Source organism: Apteryx mantelli, chromosome 6 (genome assembly GCF_036417845.1).
Source record: "Apteryx mantelli isolate bAptMan1 chromosome 6, bAptMan1.hap1, whole genome shotgun sequence".
NCBI lineage: Eukaryota > Metazoa > Chordata > Aves > Apterygiformes > Apterygidae > Apteryx > Apteryx mantelli.
Genome location: NC_089983.1, coordinates 45,085,230 through 45,105,153, shown reverse-complemented (window position 1 = coordinate 45,105,153; position 19,924 = coordinate 45,085,230). Strand labels below are relative to the sequence as shown.

The 19,924-nt window shown below is 34.6% G+C and overlaps 1 protein-coding gene across 1 annotated transcript in view; it reads left to right on the top strand.

The window, feature by feature from the left end:
• LRP1B (LDL receptor related protein 1B) overlaps positions 1-19,924 on the top strand; it is a 752,762-nt gene that overhangs the window by 567,622 nt on the left and 165,216 nt on the right. Inside the window, exons 38-41 of the mRNA XM_067299399.1 lie at positions 305-431; positions 583-734; positions 1,030-1,154; positions 4,289-4,660. Coding sequence (XP_067155500.1) covers positions 305-431; positions 583-734; positions 1,030-1,154; positions 4,289-4,660 — 776 coding nt within the window. The remainder of the gene's footprint in view (positions 1-304; positions 432-582; positions 735-1,029; positions 1,155-4,288; positions 4,661-19,924) is intronic.

The window sequence follows — 19,924 nt, the reverse complement described above, 5'->3', positions numbered from 1 at the left end:
ACACAGGTCTGTTCTCTAAGAATAGAATTGCTTATTGACCGAATCACTGCAATTTTAAGAATGACTTCATATATATAATTTTAAAAAAATAGTTTCAACAAAATGTTCTGTCTATCAAACAAATATTGCAATACATTTAACTGCAAAAGATAATTTAAAAAGGCGTAAGCCTTACTATCTTTTTTTAAATGCCTGTTTCATGTTAATGGTACATTCATTTTGTTTTCAGTTGAAGTACAGGCTTGCACATTTTCAAATCTATTTTCACGATGAATTTTAATTGGTAATTTCTGCAACATTTTAGGTATTTATTTTGGACGGAGTGGGGACAGACTCCTTGCATAGGCAAGGCACGCTTAGATGGGTCTGAGAAGGTTGTGCTTGTGAGCCTGGGGATTGCGTGGCCTAATGGGATTTCCATTGACTATGAGGTTAGTTCCTCTGCCTTCCAATATATATAAAGATGCACAGTATTTGTTATGTTTCATTAAAGGATATTGGTCTTTCACTTTGGTATAATCTTAATAACTCTTATTAAAATACTTGGACAAGTCTGATGTTTCTTTTAAAATTAATCTTTAGGAAAATAAATTGTATTGGTGTGATGCTCGTACCGACAAGATAGAAAGAATTGACCTTGAGAGTGGAAGAAATCGGGAGATTGTGCTGTCAGGGAGCAATGTGGATATGTTTTCAGTCGCAGTGTTTGGAGCTTACATCTACTGGTCTGACAGGTAATTTATTTTTCCATAAGTATTTGAGTCTCAAAATGTTATTTCAGTCCCAGGTGCTTCACCTTTCTAGGATTAGCCATTCCTTAGCAAGGTCACAGAATGGATCTCAGAAAGCTATGCAATTTCCAAAGAAAAGGCATTTTTGATGCTCAGAGCTAAAACATATGATGAGAGTCATAGATGAGAGTAGGTTTCTTCACCTTATGTTAGGGGAGCTCTCCACTGCCCTTCAGTCATTTGTTTGGTTTGAATTAGTTGAGGATTGTTGATCAGACATCTTCAACTTTTTTGGCAGAGCACATGCAAATGGCTCTATTAGAAGAGGCCACAAGAATGAGGCCACGGATGCTGTGACCATGAGGACTGGCCTTGGAATAAACCTGAAGGAAGTGAAAGTCTTTAATAGAGCACGAGAGAAAGGTTAGCTGTTCTTAAGGATGCTATTAATTGTTTTAATATCACCTCATACTATCTATGTATATTAGAGTATAAAGAAAGTTAACTAATTACTGATTTGTAGCAATAGATTCTATTATAGTTCCACTTTTTACTCTTGAAGGTGGGTTTTCTTTTTATATTTTAACTAAATTCATGCTATTGAAGAAACTATATAGTGCAGTTTCTTCTAGAATATTTCTGGGTGTTTTAAAGGAGAAAATCCAAAACCAAATAACTTCCTGTCATTTCAGGTTTTTTTAAATAACAAAAGAACATACAAAAAGTCTTTGAAATGAGATGGCTGTTGAACTGTGCTTTCAAGAGCGTAATCTCAGATTTCTATTGGAAAGCAAACCAGAATTTTGTTCCACACCTAGGAATTCCCAACCTCTGTCTCTCAAATATTTATTTCCCAAAATTCCTTGGCTTGGGGTCCTACCTTTTTCATGTGGAAAGCAACCTTGTAGATAGCCAAACTTTGCTTGTATTCAATCTGTTTTGCAAAGTGCCAAAGAAATTTAATTTGGATCCTATACTCTTCTGATTTACAATATTGGTGGTTAAATTTTATTTTCAGTTATCTGGCTAAAAATAATCTTGCTTTTAGCTATCTTTTTCCTCCTAAAGGTCAGTTTTGAGGAGGCTTTGAAAGGCAAAGACAATTTTGTGAGAACAGACAGACAGAATTGTATCACCATTGTGAAGAACATAAGACTTCTGTTGGTTTCAGTGAGCAAAATATGTTAGAAGTCTACCAAAAATTAGGATGATTTCCTCTGAACAAACTGCTACCATGCAATCCAGACAAAATTTTACATATATACCCAAAAGAAGAGAGAAAGAAAGAAAATGTTACTGAAATACTGCATATACTTTTTAATACAGATACACCTCTGGTGTTGATAGCATTCAAAAGGTGCTTTAATCGCAGCATTACATATTTGAAGATGCTCTTTCTTTTACTGAATATACATCTTTCCTGACTAACTGTATTAAATATGAAGTGTAAAATAAATCTGCATTTTGAAAGAAAACATATTTAAAAATTGATAAGAAAAACAGTCTATTTCCTTTTCTTTTCTCAAGGGAATTTTAAATATTTCTGAAAAAATGACTTGGTGAACTGTATTGATTTTAATAAGATTTTAATAAGAATTTCTGCATGTAATTTCACAGTTTTATGGGCATAGTATTTTGTGATTTAAAAAATCTTCGCACAACTTTATCTTTTCTTTTGACTGGGCTAGAAATAGTTAATGTCTGCTTGCTTGGAAGGGCTTTGTATTATAGAATTAGGAAAACAGAACAATTGGATAAAATGCTTCTTTACATGTAATGATTTTTATTGATAGCTTTAAAGACTTGAGTGCTTTAGGAGTAGGAGAAACGGTTACTGAGGCTAAAAATCTTTTGATGCTAGTTTGAAAAACATAACTGAATGATTTTTAATACATTTTTCAAATTTTACTAGGCTACAAATGGTTAATGTCTTTGGGAGGGGCTGTCAGTGAGCCAGGAGGACAAAAGGGAAAAAACAGGTGAAAAATGTTTTTGGAATGTTTTTATATCACTCTAGTACATAATTTTTTAAGTTTATTGAGCTAGAAATAGTTAAAGCTGTTTAAGAAAGAAACCAATGTAATTAGCTAGCTTCCTGATCTTCTGACACTAACAAAAACCTGTGCTGATTGACAAGTGATTAATCCTTTTTTTTCAAACACCTGTTTTACCCTTTCTGATGAGCCAGTCCTGCAGTACAATTTGCAAGCAGATTCGTCTCCTTCAGTGCTATTCTACATGTGCGAGGACGTACCCTGACTAAACTGTTTTTAGCACTGGCCATTTTTAAGGATCTTTGCAGTTGGTGAGCTGTGGAAGCATTGAAATTTTCAAATAGATATTTTACAAGCTTGAAAATCTTATTCATTTATTTTTCTTCCTCTTCTCAAACTCTCATCCTTCCAAACAGATATTAACTTTTCTAGCCTAATAAAACTTAAAAGAACCTTTAAAACAAACCACTGGCAAAAATGTATACAGTTAACTCTCCAAAAGATTTTCCATGACTGTAGAGGTGCATTATTCATATAATCTTGCCTAGGAACACAAAATTCAACTTCTCTAATTTTAAGAGCAACTTAAACCCTGCCTCATCACCATTATTTTTACTTAAAAGTATCTTCCTCTTGAAATGTAGCAATTAGAAAATGAAAATATTCAATAGTACCTTCAGATAGCTACATATTCCCTGAAAATTTTTATGATCTTCTACCAGATAGCAGTCTATTTAAAATGTTTTTGTCTCCTTCACTATGGGGAAAACTTCAGAAATGGGAAAATGACTATACTGAAAGAGCTGAATTGTTATATGGAAGGTGCTGTCAGAAACAGAAACTAAATTATCAAAGCTAACTATAATAGTATTTCATACAGAGTCCAAAAAGACAAAGGAAAATAGCTTCTAATTTTTGACAATTACTGTAACTTTAAATGTTGCTTGTAACAAATGTAGTTTACTAATCTGACAGTGATTCTTTAATGTTATGCATTTGTCAGGGAGTAAGTTTGTAAAGTCATGTTTCAAAAGATACTAGAAAAATGTTAGGAAATATCTTTACATTAAGAGGAGGGAACTGGATCAAGACAGTTTTGTGCCTGTTAATATATATGTTTTTATTTTGATAGAAATTGTCTAAAAACAGTAACGTAGACTACTGTACACTGAGTGTATCAAAATTTGAGTCTTTTTGCAAGTAACAGGTGTTTTAAAAAAAATCTTTCAAACCACTTGAAACAGCTCATAACAGTCTCTGAGTCTTCAGCTGATTATGGAGGAATAACCCATTTAATCATTTCATAAATATAAAATATATACTCTTGTGAATTGGAAAGGACATGAATTATATTTGTTCACAGATTGGATTCTTTAAAATTGGCTTTAGGTTTTGGTTAAAGTTATATTCTCTTTTGCCGTTTGTTTTACTCATGAATAAAGTAGAAATAGTTTAAATGAAGAATTCTTGAAATACCTAAAAAAAAAAAAAAAACACCTAACTTAGGACATATTTTTATGTAAATGCAATATTATAAAAGCTAGATTTCTTTTCTTCTTACAGGTACTAATGTTTGTGCCAAGAATAATGGTGGATGTCATCAACTTTGCCTCTATCGGGGCAACGCGCAGAGAACGTGTGCTTGTGCACATGGCTATCTTGGAGAAGATGGAGTTACTTGCCTGAGACATGAAGGTTACCTGTTGTACTCAGGAAGGACAATATTAAAAAGTATACATCTTTCAGATGAAACCAATTTAAATTCACCTGTGCAGCCATACGAAAATCCAGAGTACTTCAAAAATGTGATAGCTCTCGCTTTTGACTACAGTCTGAAGGGAAGAGGTACTAACCGCATATTCTTCAGTGACGCACACTTCGGAAATATACAAGTAATTAAAGACAACTGGGCAGGCAGAAAAGTGCTGATTGAAAGTAAGTAAGAATTTATTTCCCCAAACACTTGTTTTCTTTCAGTAACCCTTACTAAATGAAAAGTTGATATCACTTGACTTTATAGCGTAAAAAGGCAGTAAAGTTTTACCACAGTTAGCACAATTACTGTAATTGATCTCAATATGATATATTTAAACATTATCTTTTAGTATTACAGCTTTAAAACAATCTATTTTTAACAGCCATATGACATACGAAGCATATTCGTTAAAAACAGAGGCGATGATGATGGTGCTCCATTTGTATTACTGTGATTTTTAGGAGCTGTACTACTGAATCAAGACCTCATTGTACAGTGCCTAGAAACGGAAGAAGTCCCCTTATGCAATGAACTTACTGTTTGTTTATTTTTGTAGTTGCTAGGGGTAGAGTCTTGTAAGATACTGCAGCTGATGCGACCACGTCCCAGGATAGGAATACTGGGACCTTGCTCAGCATGTCAGCTTGACTCACCATTCCTGTAGTTGTTTCAAGAAACGCGACTCCTGCCCAGTTATCATTGCAGAGGCAAACTCCAGCCTACGCTGTTGGTTTTCTTAAGGGGAGGCTCGCTCAGTAACGTAGCGCGTTTACTGTGCCCTCATTCATCACACTGGTGGGGAGCAGTGCCTGAGACCTAAGGGTTTCTAGCTTCTGAACGCTTGCAGCCTGCCGCTTCTCTCAAGGGGACTGACACCAATACCATCGCCAAAGTCTTTGGGACAGCGTACCCAACACATTTTGCAGCTGAGGCCTCGCTCCCTCAGTAAAATCTTAGGGGGATTTGGCACTGAAATCTCCATCAACAGAGACTAAAATAACTTTAATACAAGGTGTACTTGAAAATTAGGTTTATCGTGGTAAAATTAGAATAGAAGGAAATCTGAATATGGATGAATGAGAAGCAAAGTCTGAATAGTAAACATACAAAAGTGTGTGCTCTAAAACTAAATTCAAAAGATCTATGCTGCCTTTTACTTTTTCGCTCTAATTTAACTGTTCTAAAATATGTAATAAACCTCATTCATTTGTAGTCAGTTGTTAGGTGCATCTATTTATTATGTTTCTTCTCTGCTATTTTAGATTACTGTCAGATTTTTCTAGGGCTGCAGTTCATTTCAGTAGCCATTCGCCATGTCTGATATGTTTTATCAGTTTTTTTTTTTTTTTATGTTGTGGATAACTCTCAACCCAATTTCTTATGTTGCCTGTGACATTGCTAAATTTAGCTATTTGTTGGAGTCAAACAATTTAATAACAAGTCCAAAGAAAGTAATGGGGAAAAATTGAAGTATTTTGATGTAGAACATACTACACTTTGTTGCTTTTATATCGTTGGAAATGTTTTTAGAAAATACATAAGTTGAACAGTTGCAGACTAAGGAAACTTTATTCTACAACTTACACTGGATAAATGTGTCATCACATACCTCTGTGCTGTGATTACTGGAAGGTATTCCCAATCAAGATAATTGTTCACACTAATGATTGGAAAAATATATTTCACATGTGATACAAGGTCGTTCTTTATTTTGAGCTTTTATATTTGTATATTTTTGAGAAATTGATTATACCCACATTAAGGTATAGTAAAGACTAAATAAGCAATGTTGTAGGGATGTTCTCATTACTGCTAACAACGCATTAAAAGCTAGGGATTCAGAGTTGAGATTACCTGCACAGGAGACACAAAGAGCTCACAGAAGTGTACAGTCATTGAATACAACCAGTATTTTAATTCTGCTGTGGTAGGAAAACATGAAAAGTGTTACATGAAGAACCACTGGAGATTTTTACATTTAAAACAGACAAAAAGAAATATTGGTGAAGCAGCAATGTAGATACAAAATGGATTTTTAAAAGAACAATAAAGTATTTCTCATTACTTTATAATAGGTTGTTGTACAAGAGCTAAAGACATTCCACAAAGCATATTTGAGAATTATAATTCGAAAAAATTGGTAGGTAGTGTTTTTACTTGTAATCTTAATATGCCTGATTTCATTTTTCATTAGCAGAGTCAGCACTCTGAATAATTGAATGTCAGGTGGTCTTTTTTATCCTTGCAAAAAATTAACTGTATATGCTTGAGATATGTTTGTGAATAGTGTTGTTTGTATTGTAGAAAGGCTTTGGTTGTGTTTTTGTTGTAAATGAGAAGGGATATCACATCCCTGTATGTGCTTCTCTGTTGTTCTCCTTTCTGGGTTTGAAAACCCTTTTATTTATGCTCAGTCATTCACTTTAAACTGGCATTTTTGTACCGTGGCTCCTTCCTCTCCACAGGCTTCGCACTTGATTCTTTTCTCTCAGTGTAAATTGAAAATAGTTCCGTTTAATCAGGGGAAGTATTTCTTGGTGCTGCTTGATGTAATGCAAGTATTTGACTAACAGTGGTATCCATAAAGGAAAAGGAATGGTGGGATTAGTCGACAGCAGTGATTCCATTCTCTGTAAGACATTTAAAATTCTAATATTTTCTGATTTCCATGTTGACTACGTGTGATTACATAGAAATTATTAAATGGAAGCCAGCTGACAGATTTCAATAATAATATTTTATTGCAAGATTAAAAACTACATCTTTGACATATGTTATATTTTTGCTCCAAAATTATTGGTAAGCATTTATAGTAAGTTTTCTTTCTATTAGAAAGAGATATGAAATTGCATTAAAAATACCTAATATGGTTCTAACAAGTGTACAGCCCCTTTTTACCTCATTAAGCCCATGTCTGCAATTCATGCAAAACATTACTCCGTATTTAACTCAAATAGTGAAAATAGAGTATGTGATATACAAGATACCGTTGTCACAGATTTTTAGTTCACTGAATGCAGATCTCCTGCTTACAAAGAATCCATTAGCTGATGGGTTTCTACCTCACTGAAATCAGATATGCCACTCAAATCAAACACATTATTGAACTTTTCTGCCCACTGAAAACAGAGTTATGATATATAAAGAGTCCTTTATTAAACAGGTTTCCAGTTCACTGAAAACAGATTTACAACTCACGAGCAACCCATTATCTAACATGTTTTTAGCTCACTGAGAACAGATTTACTACCCAGAAACAACCCATTATCTAACATGTTTCCAGTTCACTGAAAACAGATTTACAACCCATACGCAAGCTATTATCTAACACAGTTCCAACTCACTGAATATTGATTTAGAATTCATAAACAACCCATTATCTGACAAATTTTCACCTCACTGAACAGATTTGCAACTCATAAACAACCCATTAGCTAACACATTTTCAGCTCACGGGAAGTAGATTTACAGCAAATAAACAACTTTATCTAACTTGTTCCAGTTCACTAAAAACAGATTTAGAACTCACCAAGAACCGAGTACCTGATAGGATTCTGTCTTCATCAGGAAGAAAGAACAATAAAAAACACATGCGTAGTGTGCACAGAGTGCCATAACTTAACATCTTTATTTTTGTGTGGCATAGCTTTTTGCAGTGGATTTTTTCCAGTCTTTGAACTGTGCTCATAAAATGAGCTTTATTTCCTTCAGTCAGTAAGAAAGAAAAGTTTTTATGATGATGATGAGTAACTGGATGGAATTAATCTTTCCTTGTCTACACCTGACTGCCAATTTTTAAAAACTCATCTCCTTCTTGCAGTAGTGTCCCACAAAATACTCTTTTGGGTGATCAATTAACAGTTCAGTATCCCTTATGATTTTATTACTATAGCATCATGCGTGGTTTAATCCAGTCTGTAGATGTTCTTAAAATTAGCTTAGCATCGTGTTGATACCTATTCTAAATGTGTTAAGTGACATGACTACCACCTGTATCATGTGTTTTGTCCTCCTAGCCTTTCCTTCCAAAGCAAGCATAAGAAGTTTTATTGACAATTTTCCTTTAAATAGACACTTCCAGAAGCATCAGTCTATGAAGAAATGGGTAGGTATGTGGCTAGGTGGTCCCGCCACTGTTCCACTTCAATTGTAAAGATTAAATGGGCAGCCAGTACAGTTCACTTTACACAGATTAGGTTGCTTCTGCTTGTAGCCTGTGACTTAAGCTTGCTGTATATTTGTGTACTTTTGTATCCTCTTGTGTTGTGAAAGCTATATGAACCTGTTTAGAAAAAATTTATGTAGTCTTACAGTTTCAGGAACTGGACAGTGTCCCAGGTGCCTTTTTCCCTCAGAAACCATGAAGAACCTTCATAGCATTGCTATTTTTCATTGTCAGTGGTGGTCCCTTGTAAAACAAAGCAAAACTCAGTCAAATGCATTATATTTGGAAAACACATGCTGATACCTACTTTCTCTGTTGTTCAAGTTTGAGGAATCCTGCAGGACTCACTTTGCGGAAAGGAGTATTTTTAATTTCACATAAGTTTTCTGGAGCTTTTGATTGTGAGGACCAGTGCCTAGAAAAATCAAATCCTTTCTGCAGGCTTTGTAGGAATTTGAAGTAAGATATTAACAACAAAAGGAGATACAAAAGGTAACAAATTTAGGGGAAAGTGACACGGAGTTTAAATTAATACTTTGGGTTGGCCATCTCAGAATACTCTCTTTAGAATTTCTGTTCAACCCTACCTGACATAGAGCTCTAGACTGTTGCCAGTCTCTCTGGGAGAATTTATTACTAAAAACCTAGATCAAAATGGGGTGACAGAACACTATACAGAAAGAAAGTACAGAAATAGTAGCATTTAAAGGCACAGAGTTACATGAAGAGGTGTTTGGAAAGCTGACCTCTTTACAATTGCTGCTGATTATCAGCTTCATTTGGAGCAATAGGCTCTATTCTCCTTTTAAAGGGAGCCCAGGGGAGAATTTTACTCGTATTTTCTACATTGCTAATCACTTCTAGACAGAACAGCACTTATGAACCAGTTTCTGTAATATTCAAACTTGAGGTAGTTTCACATGCACTCTGAAAAAGATATATATATGAAATACTTTCAATCTTTTGTAGATCTAAATGGACCTATCTTCACATTTCCAGGTGAAAGAAATTTTAAAGTAGATTGAAAAGACTGAAAATGAGTGTTTCAACAGAAACAAATCTATTTGATACTAAAGATTTTTAATATTACCTGCTTGTCCCCTCAACAGATTCTCATGTCATGTCTCCCACTGGCAGTTTATTGTTTGTCAACTGATAAACAGAGCTGATATTCTTTTTAATAATGTGATAATCTGAAAAGAGATTGCTCTTATGTGGAATTGGAAGTCTCAGTTTGACCCAGAGAAAGTCAGTGGAAGAGCATGTACTATCCAAAGGCTAGATTCTTTGTGGTTTTGATAGAGCAAACAATTAATGGGAGTCTTAAATAAATTAAAATCATAATGATCAGCAGTACACTTTAGTCTGTCCTGGGCTAGCCAAAATTTTTTATTTCCAATTAGGCACGTTTACCACAGTGAATTGGCCCATTAGGCCAAAATTGCACTAATTGGGTTGGGATAATCCTTGCTTGTTTCTTCTGTAATATCCAAGATTAAGACCTAATTCACAAACCATCTGCTAAACCTCTCATCTTCACTTTTGCCTCCCTTCCTCTCTGCCTGCCTAGAAGCAGAATGCCAGAGGAGAATCTGTGTCCCTTCCTCCTTTCCAGTGAACATGAACACCGTGAATCAGCAGCCCTGAAAAACTCTTAAAATTCAAGCAGCTGAGAACTCAGAGAAGACCACATCTTAAACCGTCTCTCTGATAAACTATCTGTGTGAGCTATCCTTCTCCAACCAGTATAAATGCAAATTAAGATTAAACAGTAGATGACATGCTAGTTGCTGAATAATTTGCATTGGCAAGGAACAAGAAGTTGTGTCATAGCATTTCTGGAGACCAAAATGTGAACAACATGAGGAAAGGAGGGGTGGTTACAGGAGCAATGCTCTGTGAATGCCCTATACCCAAATGTAGTGTCCTGGTTTAAGGTGCTCAGCTGAAGAGCCCATGCTGACTTGTAATAGTCTTTCCACAGGGGAAACCACTTGCGTCTCTGAGCCTGCAGACCTTTGGTGTTAAAGCCCAATCCACAGATAGACTTCAGGCCTGCCATCTCAGTGCTTCTTCATTCTTCACTGTCTATCTTCTGTTTGAGATACTGAAAACCCAATTGAAGGTGTATTTACCATTTAGATGGGATCCCGTGTTTAAAAAGAAGAGGCTGCATCTTTAACAACAGACTGATCTTCTGAAGTGTGCAGAGTCAGCAGAAGAAAGGACAGATTGCAGCTGTATATGGCTTTAGGTGCCGTGTATCAGGAGTCACAAAGAAGGTAGAAAGAGGCAATACTGGCAGTGTTGATCTGGCAAGATTATGCTCATCTAATAATGATAACATTAAATACCACCGTGTCTCTTTCAGACAAGTTTGCAAGGTTCTTTATATTCTGAAGTTTCTGGTTCAATCTGTCAATCGTGTTTGAAAGAATTTATCGAGACAAAAATGAATAGTCAAGTGACATACCTCTACATTCAGAAAACTGGTTCTTCGCTTGCACAGTGCAAAGTTCAAAACTGCTTTCATTTTCCTAACTAGTTTCAAAGCCTTATGTTCATCCAAGAAAAAGTTTTTAAAAGAGGCTCTGCATCTAAGCCACTAGGGTAGTCTTCTTTTTATCATAGAAGTTTAAGATAACTAAAGTTCATTAATTAAAGCCTGCCTCAGTGGATCTTTGGGAAATAGTGAAGTGTTCAAATAATAGATTCATGCTAGATTTAAGGTAGCAGCACTCATAAGTTAGGAAGAAGAGAGAAGGGGAGTAAATGAAAGTAAAGGCAAAAGAAAGCAAATGAGGAAGAAAAAGAAATATTAAGATTAAATACTCTCAATGAGCTCAGTTTTTTTTTTCCAATTATGTAAACAATGACTAACACATCTTGCTAATGTCACATCTTTCACAGTATAAAAAAGGAAGTGTTACGTGCAAAAATTCCACTTCTGTTTTGAACTTCAGGTGCTGGTGTCTGTAGAAGGCAAAAATCTATTCACTGCTAACAAAGTGTCAGATCCTGTGATGCATTGCAAGGCTTTTTACAGTCTGAATCTTTTAAAGGTGTTTCAATGTGTGCTACTATTCTTTCTAACTAAATTGGTCCAATTTAACTGTCAAAAAGGCATTTATGTTCCCATTTCTCTTACAGTGCATTACATTTGGTACACTGTGAGGTCCCTTTAATTTTTGAGCTTTTTTCTTCAAGAAAGAACTTTTTAATCTAATAAAAATAAATACTTGAAAAGATATCATTGCTCCTCATTTTGTAAATGGGTTGCATTTATTATTATAAATATATATGCATATATAATTATACATGGTGGAATATAGGCCCGGAGACTTTCAGTTTTTAAAGGAGGGGAAAGCAAGAGGCTAATGTAAAACTTAGGATATTTTAGTAGTAAAAAGTAAAATTTATTGTTACAACTGCTACCTTGTTAACAAAAAGCAAAGTGTCTGGTTTATTACTATATTTTGTCTCTGGATGCTGCTACATATTATCATTAGTGGATAAAATTTACTAACTGTTCAGTAAATAACCACTGCTATAGGTAGATAAAGTTTACTAATGTTATATTAAGCAGTTGTTATTATAGGAATATTTATATATTATAGGAATATTTGTATTATAGGAATATATACATATATATAATAGAAATATTTGCACATTTTGTGGTTTGTTTAGGTATTCCTGGTTGGAAATTCCAAAATGTATTTGTGATAAGAACTCACATATACTGATCTTTCAGTTCAGTATGTCCCTACTGTTGCTATTCTGCAAGTAATGTTTCTAATATCTCTGTCCTAGAATCCTTTGGTTCTGCTTTGACAGGAACAACACAAATGTATGATTGTAGGCACTTATTGTAAACGTTGCTTAGTTTTGAGATAGTTGCTGTAATGACAATTATAATTTTTATCGATTTAAATGTAAGGCTAATTTTTTTTTTTTTTTTTTTTTTTTGAGAAACCACATATAATGCATAAAGGATCCTGTGGGCTCTTCTTTTAATTAGAAAAAAAAGTCTTCCAGGACAAAGGTGAAGATTTTTTAAAATTCATTTAGCAACAGTAATAAAACATGGCATTTCATCTCTAGCTGTTTTAACTTTCTGTTCTAAAAGTGTTCCTGCTTTTAAAATCTCACTTGTACTGACATTTTAACTGTTATGAAGTTATGGTATTATAACACTTGCTAACTAGTAATGATAAATTAAACTATATTTAAAGAGGGAGGGACAGAGATACACTTATAAAAACATTATTTTTTTTTTTCTAATTTGCTGAGTTCCGTGTAGTTCCTTAAGTATATGATGTATCAGCCTCTCTTTGTTAGGTTGTCCCCTGCTGTGCCTAAGCCATTCCCTAAACCTAACCAAGAAATAAATTATGTCCAGCTTAATAGAGGACAGAGTATTGCAATTTTACATCTCTGTTGATTTGGTTTCCTTCAGTAAGACATCAAAGAAACACTTTGTAAGGTCTATACCCATTGTAGGAAGAAGAAAAGATTTCTGGGTAGATGTAGTACTTCCTCATAAAAAATTATTTCTCTACAATGCTAACACTTCATTTTCCCTTTAAAAGATAAATACTTATTGTATCAAGGACAGGAAGGGAAGAAGGACTGGGAGAAGCCTTTCTGGTACGTTTGGTTTTGTTTTTTCCTTGAAAAAGTAACTACTTCACTGTTTGAAGAAACATGTTATGGTCCACAGGACTGTAGAAATAGAATTAAAAAAGTAATTGTTATATTGATGAAGATAAAGCTATTTATCACAGAAAGTTAGGACAATACTCTGAGTTGTGACTTGACCCTAGTGTGTTTCTCTGTGACACAGATATTTTGAAAATGCTGTTAATGGAGAGTGAAAAAGAAACCCGGAATTTATTCATAGATAGGCATCGTTCTGGAATAAACTCACTGTTTTCAAATCGCTATTTTCTGAATTTTAAAGAGTTGCTTGCTTGTTCCATATGTATTCAGATAAAAAAGACAAAATAGTGCTTTTTCTGTTTTCCCATAGTGAGTTCTGAGCTCATCATCCGTTTGATTCAGAAGTAAGCTAAGCCACAGAGCAAAATGTAGAAAAACTAGCAGTGATGATAGAAAAAAAATTAAACTCAAATCATGTAAAATGTGAAATACTGCTATTAATTATCTGTTTCTTAGCTTGAAACTTAGTCTCTCTGAGTATTCACACCTTTTTGCATAGCTCTGTCTGAGTAACAGAAAATGTTTATAAGAGTGAATAATTTATTTCTGTCATCCTCCATATGAAACTAAACACAGACACTATAGCGCTTGCTGATTGATCCTGTCAGGATCAGCTTTTCCTTCTGGTATCTCTGTCCTATTTACATTATCAGTACTGCATTGACTCTAACCCCCTATTAGTAAGCATGTACGTATTCACCAAGTGTAGATGAGTGATCTGCTATCTGTTTCCAAGGCCCAGCTTCATGGATCTAGTGCACCTCCACGCACTAGATCCCTTCTGCAAGCAGCAGGCCCTAGCGCAGGCCGCGCACCCTGGAATCCAGCTTGAGGCACTTGAACACCAGAAGTCCAGTCGTAGGTGTTCCCTTAATCCCTACCTAATGCACTGCACAGAAATACTACCCATCCAGCCTGTACTTCTTCCTTGGTTGGTTAGTTCACATAAGCATGCTTTAAGCTGTCAACCACAGGTTAGGTTCATGCTCTCTCTTATACTAGGTTTGGGTGTTTCCTAGTCTGAATAGTCTCCTCAGGTGTTTTGTGTAGACCTTCATTAAATCACTGGTGGGCAGCAAACATCCTGCTTGTTAGCAGGATGCATGCAGGGGCAATAAACATCCTACTTCGTGTGTGCCTGCCTGTCATTCACACTGTACTTATTTCACAGGTACAGTAACTAGGGACAGTATTTTATATGTCTTCACTGATACCAACAGAAGCAATGTTATCAATCCAAAAATATATCTACGCAGTTTCTTTTTGCTGAATATATTAGAAGTGCTCCTTGAACAATTACCCAGTATTTGTATATTCATTTTAATTTGTGTATGGACTGAGTTTTTAATTATCATTAGGAAGTCACAAAACTTTTTATAAGAGATCTAATATTATACGTTCTACAGAAACAAAGGGGTTTTTTTGGATTTTACATTTATTTCTAAATCATTGTATTTCTGTTTAGATTATTCGCAACAAATGTTCATTCCTTCCTGTTGTCCTACTTCAGACTGAAGGAATGCTAAGGTTATATCCATGGAGGTGCTTCTGGTGTTGAACTTAAGATAGCTGTTGCTTTGAAGAACCCAGAGCCTGTGTTTATGCCATCTTACTGCATTTAATAAGCTTTAATGTGCCATAGCAAATAGCATGGTTTTGCATTATACAGCTCTTAAAAGTGATATAGCTATTTGCTTGTTTATGGAATGATTTTAGCAAACTTTACAATGACTAATAAAATAATATTCATAGGCTAAAGCATAATGAAATAATTGGTTATTACAGTTCAAAGTTGTTTATGCCAAATTTGATACCTTCTTTTTGACAGAAATTTTCAATATGATGACCTAGTTTTACATGTGATTGATGATGGAATAGAATCTGCATCTAATTTTCGAGACAAATACACCTTATCTTGTTAGTCATTCTTTAATTATACCTTGTTATTGTCTCCTTAGAATTTTTATATGCAGAAATGATTTCCTACTTTATAGCTACTTGACCAAAGTAGAAGAGTAAAGACTTAATTAAAGTGCTGATGGTGCAGTTAGTTAAGTATGTGTACTTTAAAGCCTTCAGGTGTTTTATTGCTTTCGAGGCATTCTTTTCACCTCAGATCGAATAGTGACCACCTGGTATCTATCACCATAACATTAAACAAGCAGAGTGGCAGAGAGCAGTATCATCTCCTATGACCAGTCTGGTAAAGCAATTGGCAGGCTGTTTCCTGAAAGGTAAAGTGTGAAATGTAGTTGGGAGAGTAAATTAAAAAAAGAAAAAATCAAGCAGGTGTTTAATGTTAAGTACTGATAGTAACACATTTTCCAAAGTTCTGATATCAAAGTGCTGTTTATGCTCAATTTTACTATAATTTTCTGTATAAAAAAAACCACTTTCATATTATGAAGCTGAAAAATCTTTTTGCTTTGCAACTTCTTAAAAAAAAATGGAGTAGGTGAGAACATGAAATTAAAGGAAAGAGGCAGTTGTACTGATGCAGTCCTTGTCAAAATTGGGAAAGTCTTGACCGTAATCTTTCTACGGATTTTCATAAATGAAAGGTAGAAGATCTAAATCTAGCAGACTGAGAAATAGTATGTACATTACCAAAAGTCAGTGGCTAGAACTATTAGATAATTTAAACATTATCTTCTTAAGCATTTTTATTCTGTATTTGCAATAAAGAGGGAGCTCTAATCTGAGCTCTTCAGTTATTGATTTGTTGCTTGTCTGTTCCCTGGGAAAGTCAGATGAAGATCAGCAGGACAGTATTTATAGGCTGCATCTCATCTGTGGGATGCAATCCATCTTCGTTAAGTTCAGTAAAAGTGATAGATGGCATTTGGCAATGTAATGATGTGATCACTCTACCATTGCCTTAGTAAATCATAAGCTGTTGCATTCTGTTGTGTAGATATTTAATCAGTTATACACCCCATTACTGATTTAATTCAGAATGTCAGTGGCAGGTGAATAATGTGAGTATTTGTATATTAATATCATATTGTATTAATGTTCCTTTCATTTAAGTATGCTATTCATGTGAAAATCATAAACTGTTGCTTCATGGCTAGAATAAATTTAATCTGTGCTGTAGGCATCTAATGCCATCAGTGTTTTAATTCAGTGAGTTTAATGTCAGTGAAAGAAATGTGTTTCTTTTCATTTCCAGTTTCTTTATGCATTACTAATTCAGAATATTTTATGCTGCTCTGAAAATATGAAGCTCAGAGTAAACAAATCACTATTTTTCATCCTGTCAGTAGATTTGGGGATGAAACTGTAGCACCAAATAGCGTCGATGAGCTCGTATTTTGCATATATTTTAAAGTAATGGAATAGCTGATGATAAATGAATTTCAACACAAAAATGTATATATGTGCTCTAGAATATCCCTTTAACAGTATGAAATAAGTATAAAATAGTTGTGATGCAAAATGGTAATGCCATAACCCTGGAGTGCAGTTGCTTTGGAATCTCCTCCAGTATCCTGTCTTTGGCGGTTTGAAGTTGATAGAAGGTTTTAATTTTAATGTGAGGCTACTGAACAAGAGACTTTGTCTGCGGTTGATACGTGTTCTTATCAATGCTAATTGTTACACTGTAAAACGATTCATATGCATGTTGGGGTTTTTGACTAACCTCTAAAATCAAAAGTATATTTTAAGCTGAAAACATCAAAAACATTAACAAAAATACAGTATTAGCACTGATAATTTGCATGTTGTACTGAAGATGCTTCATCCAGTTCAGAGTAAACACTAGTAAGAACAAAGTTAGTTGTATTGTCCATTGTATTGTCCATCTAAATCTTGGATTAGTTTAGCACTTGTTCTCTAGGTCTTTTGCCATTGTCTTGAGAGCCACCTTTCCTTACAGATTTATGCTTTTAAAAAGTATGAAATGATTCTGTCTTGTAGAGTTCTCAATTTCATAAGCAAGCAACATGATAAAACTAGAAGCTGATTGGCAAATAAGTCAAGGGAGTGCTAAGGAGAGTGCTTGGTATAAATACTTCAAAATTTATACTTTTGATAGAGGTAACCAAATGTGTTTGGTATGTGTTTGCAGCAGACAATTTTCTAATTAATGAGTGTCTATTAGTGTCTTATATCAAATAGATTAGATTGCTCTGAATGATAGATTTTTAAGAAAAGTATAAGTTTTTAGCCCAAATGCATTTGTGGGGTGTATGAAAACATTATCATCTACAAGTTTGTCAGCTGAACTTTTTGATAGTTCCGTATTTAGCTTTCTCAAAGATGTGATCATTTAATAAGGAAGCCCTCTCTCTTCTTTCTCTTTTTTTTATTAAAACAAAAAGAAGATGCAGTCTTCATCTGTATGCTAACAGATTACCTGTGTCCATAGATAGCATAACTTCCAATGACTCTTTCTCCTAAAAAATTAGAAATTACAGTATTATAAATAGTAATATTAAATTAAAGCTTCCTCTGTCACAATGTGAAGACCTTGATTTGGAGTTGCAGTATGATACATTGGTCCACTTCAAAAATGTGAAGGTATATTTTCTGATTCCTATAGTACAGTGGAGTTCTTCTCTTTATCACTTAAATATAAAAATTATCAGTAAACTTACACATACAAACCTTATATTTCAAGAGCACTTTCTTCATTCTAGTTGTGGCAGGAACAACATGATTATTTTTGCCTGCTAAAAAAAATTGTTTTAGCTACATTATTTAACAGTATACTTTAAAATCTCTTGCCTGAAATTCAGACAAGGAATACAGCTAAAGTTTAGTGGTGGTAGAAATACAGGAGGTTACATGAGAGGAAAATGGAAATTTTTCTTAACTTGTTGAATGAAAAATGTGATTTGCAGCAAATCTCAGTTAAATCCTCAGCTCCTAGGGGCCATATCTTTAACCACAAGCCAAAGACTTGGGGGGGGGGGGGCGGGGAGGAGAAAAATTGGTCAGAAAATGTTGATATGTTTTCTGAACTTTCCTTTAGTTTAGAAAACTTTAAATAAAGGTGAGTTGGGAGGATTCAGCATGTAATTTTAGTGAAAATGAATAGACTAAGCCAAAATTGTATTCCTGGTTGTTTATCTTCTCATTTATCACACTTCTTAATTTTTCTTTTAATTTTACAGTTTAGTGAAAGATTTGCAAAGATTACTGTAATGTGGCCAAGAAGTGTATTGGAGCCTGTACCTGAACTCCACAAATTTCTGCTCTGGGAATAAAGCCTGGGCCTATACCGGGGTGCAGAGGGGTTTCTGTGGACAGTGCATGGCTAGTGCCCCTAGGATGGTTTGGACAGACCAGGTTTCCTCTAGATCCCAAGTTGTGCTCCTCTGCCTCTGAGAAATAATCATAACTTTTGGATTTCTTTCAGTTCATACCACCTAAAATCATGTGCTGTTCATAATGTCAGCACACCAGCGTGGCATTTTGATGTTGTATAGCCAGGGATATTTTTTGTATGCCCTGAAGCGTGCTTTGAGCAAGTTAAGGTGTGTTTGAGGCGTACAGATTTTAGTGCTTGGGAGGACTCTGTAGGCAAAAGGAATGAAATCTGCTGTGGTCTTTTTATATTTCCTAAGTGGAGTTGCCTCAGAAGCAAATTATCAGCAGAAGCCTACACGGATTTCATCTCAGAAGTAATTAATTGGTTCATTCCAAAAGAATTCCCTGGGATAAAGTAACATGCAAGTGATCTGGGTGCTTAAGGGTGGAAGACCCAAGAATAAACTGAGAAACTGAGTTAATTGATAGTGCAGACATACCTGGAAACTACATAAACTGTAATTCATTCAATAAACTTTCATTTAGGCATATTTTAATTTTTTTTAAATGTTTAAGTAGGTAGTTGCACATCTCTGTCATGATATGATGTTTCAAATAGTTGCTTATCTCTGATGCCAACAGATGATGCATAAAACAAAAAAATAAAACGTGCTGTATTTCGGTATGTGTTTTTAATGCTTAAAATCCAAGTTGAATAAGACAACTAAATACTATGTTTAAAAATGAATATATATTTGTAATCCCTCCATTTTTTTCAAAGACAAAATTCTTATCTAATGCTACGTATCTGCAATGGTCAAAAGAGTTTTTTGTATTTTTCAAGTTGCCTTCAATGCCTTTGCTAAAGTTAAGTTCTTTTGTAAGTGAGCTGAATACATCTTTCTTCCTGAACTTTCCTCAATAAAGTAGGAAAACACTTCTTATGTCCCTTCACCTCTTTAAGGAGAGTCAATTTGTTTTTTGTTAACGGTGTCACTGTGACTTCTCTACAGATATATCATGAAAGTGTAGTCAGAAGATCTTCAAATGCTTTGGAAGGAGAAATATAAAAAAAACTTGATAAACAGTGGTTTGCCTCACAGTTCTGATTTAGCGTTAGCACTTTGTGTGATCAAACTAGTTTTGGAACTTTCTGTTCTCTGTATATGAATTGCAAGCTAAAAATTACATCCTCAGCAAGCCAAAGGTAAATAGTAATAATCAGCATACTGCAGTCCTTATTATATTTCTAGATTTTGCTGTCTGTAGTTCATTAATTAGCTGTATGAACCTTCTGCTCTAA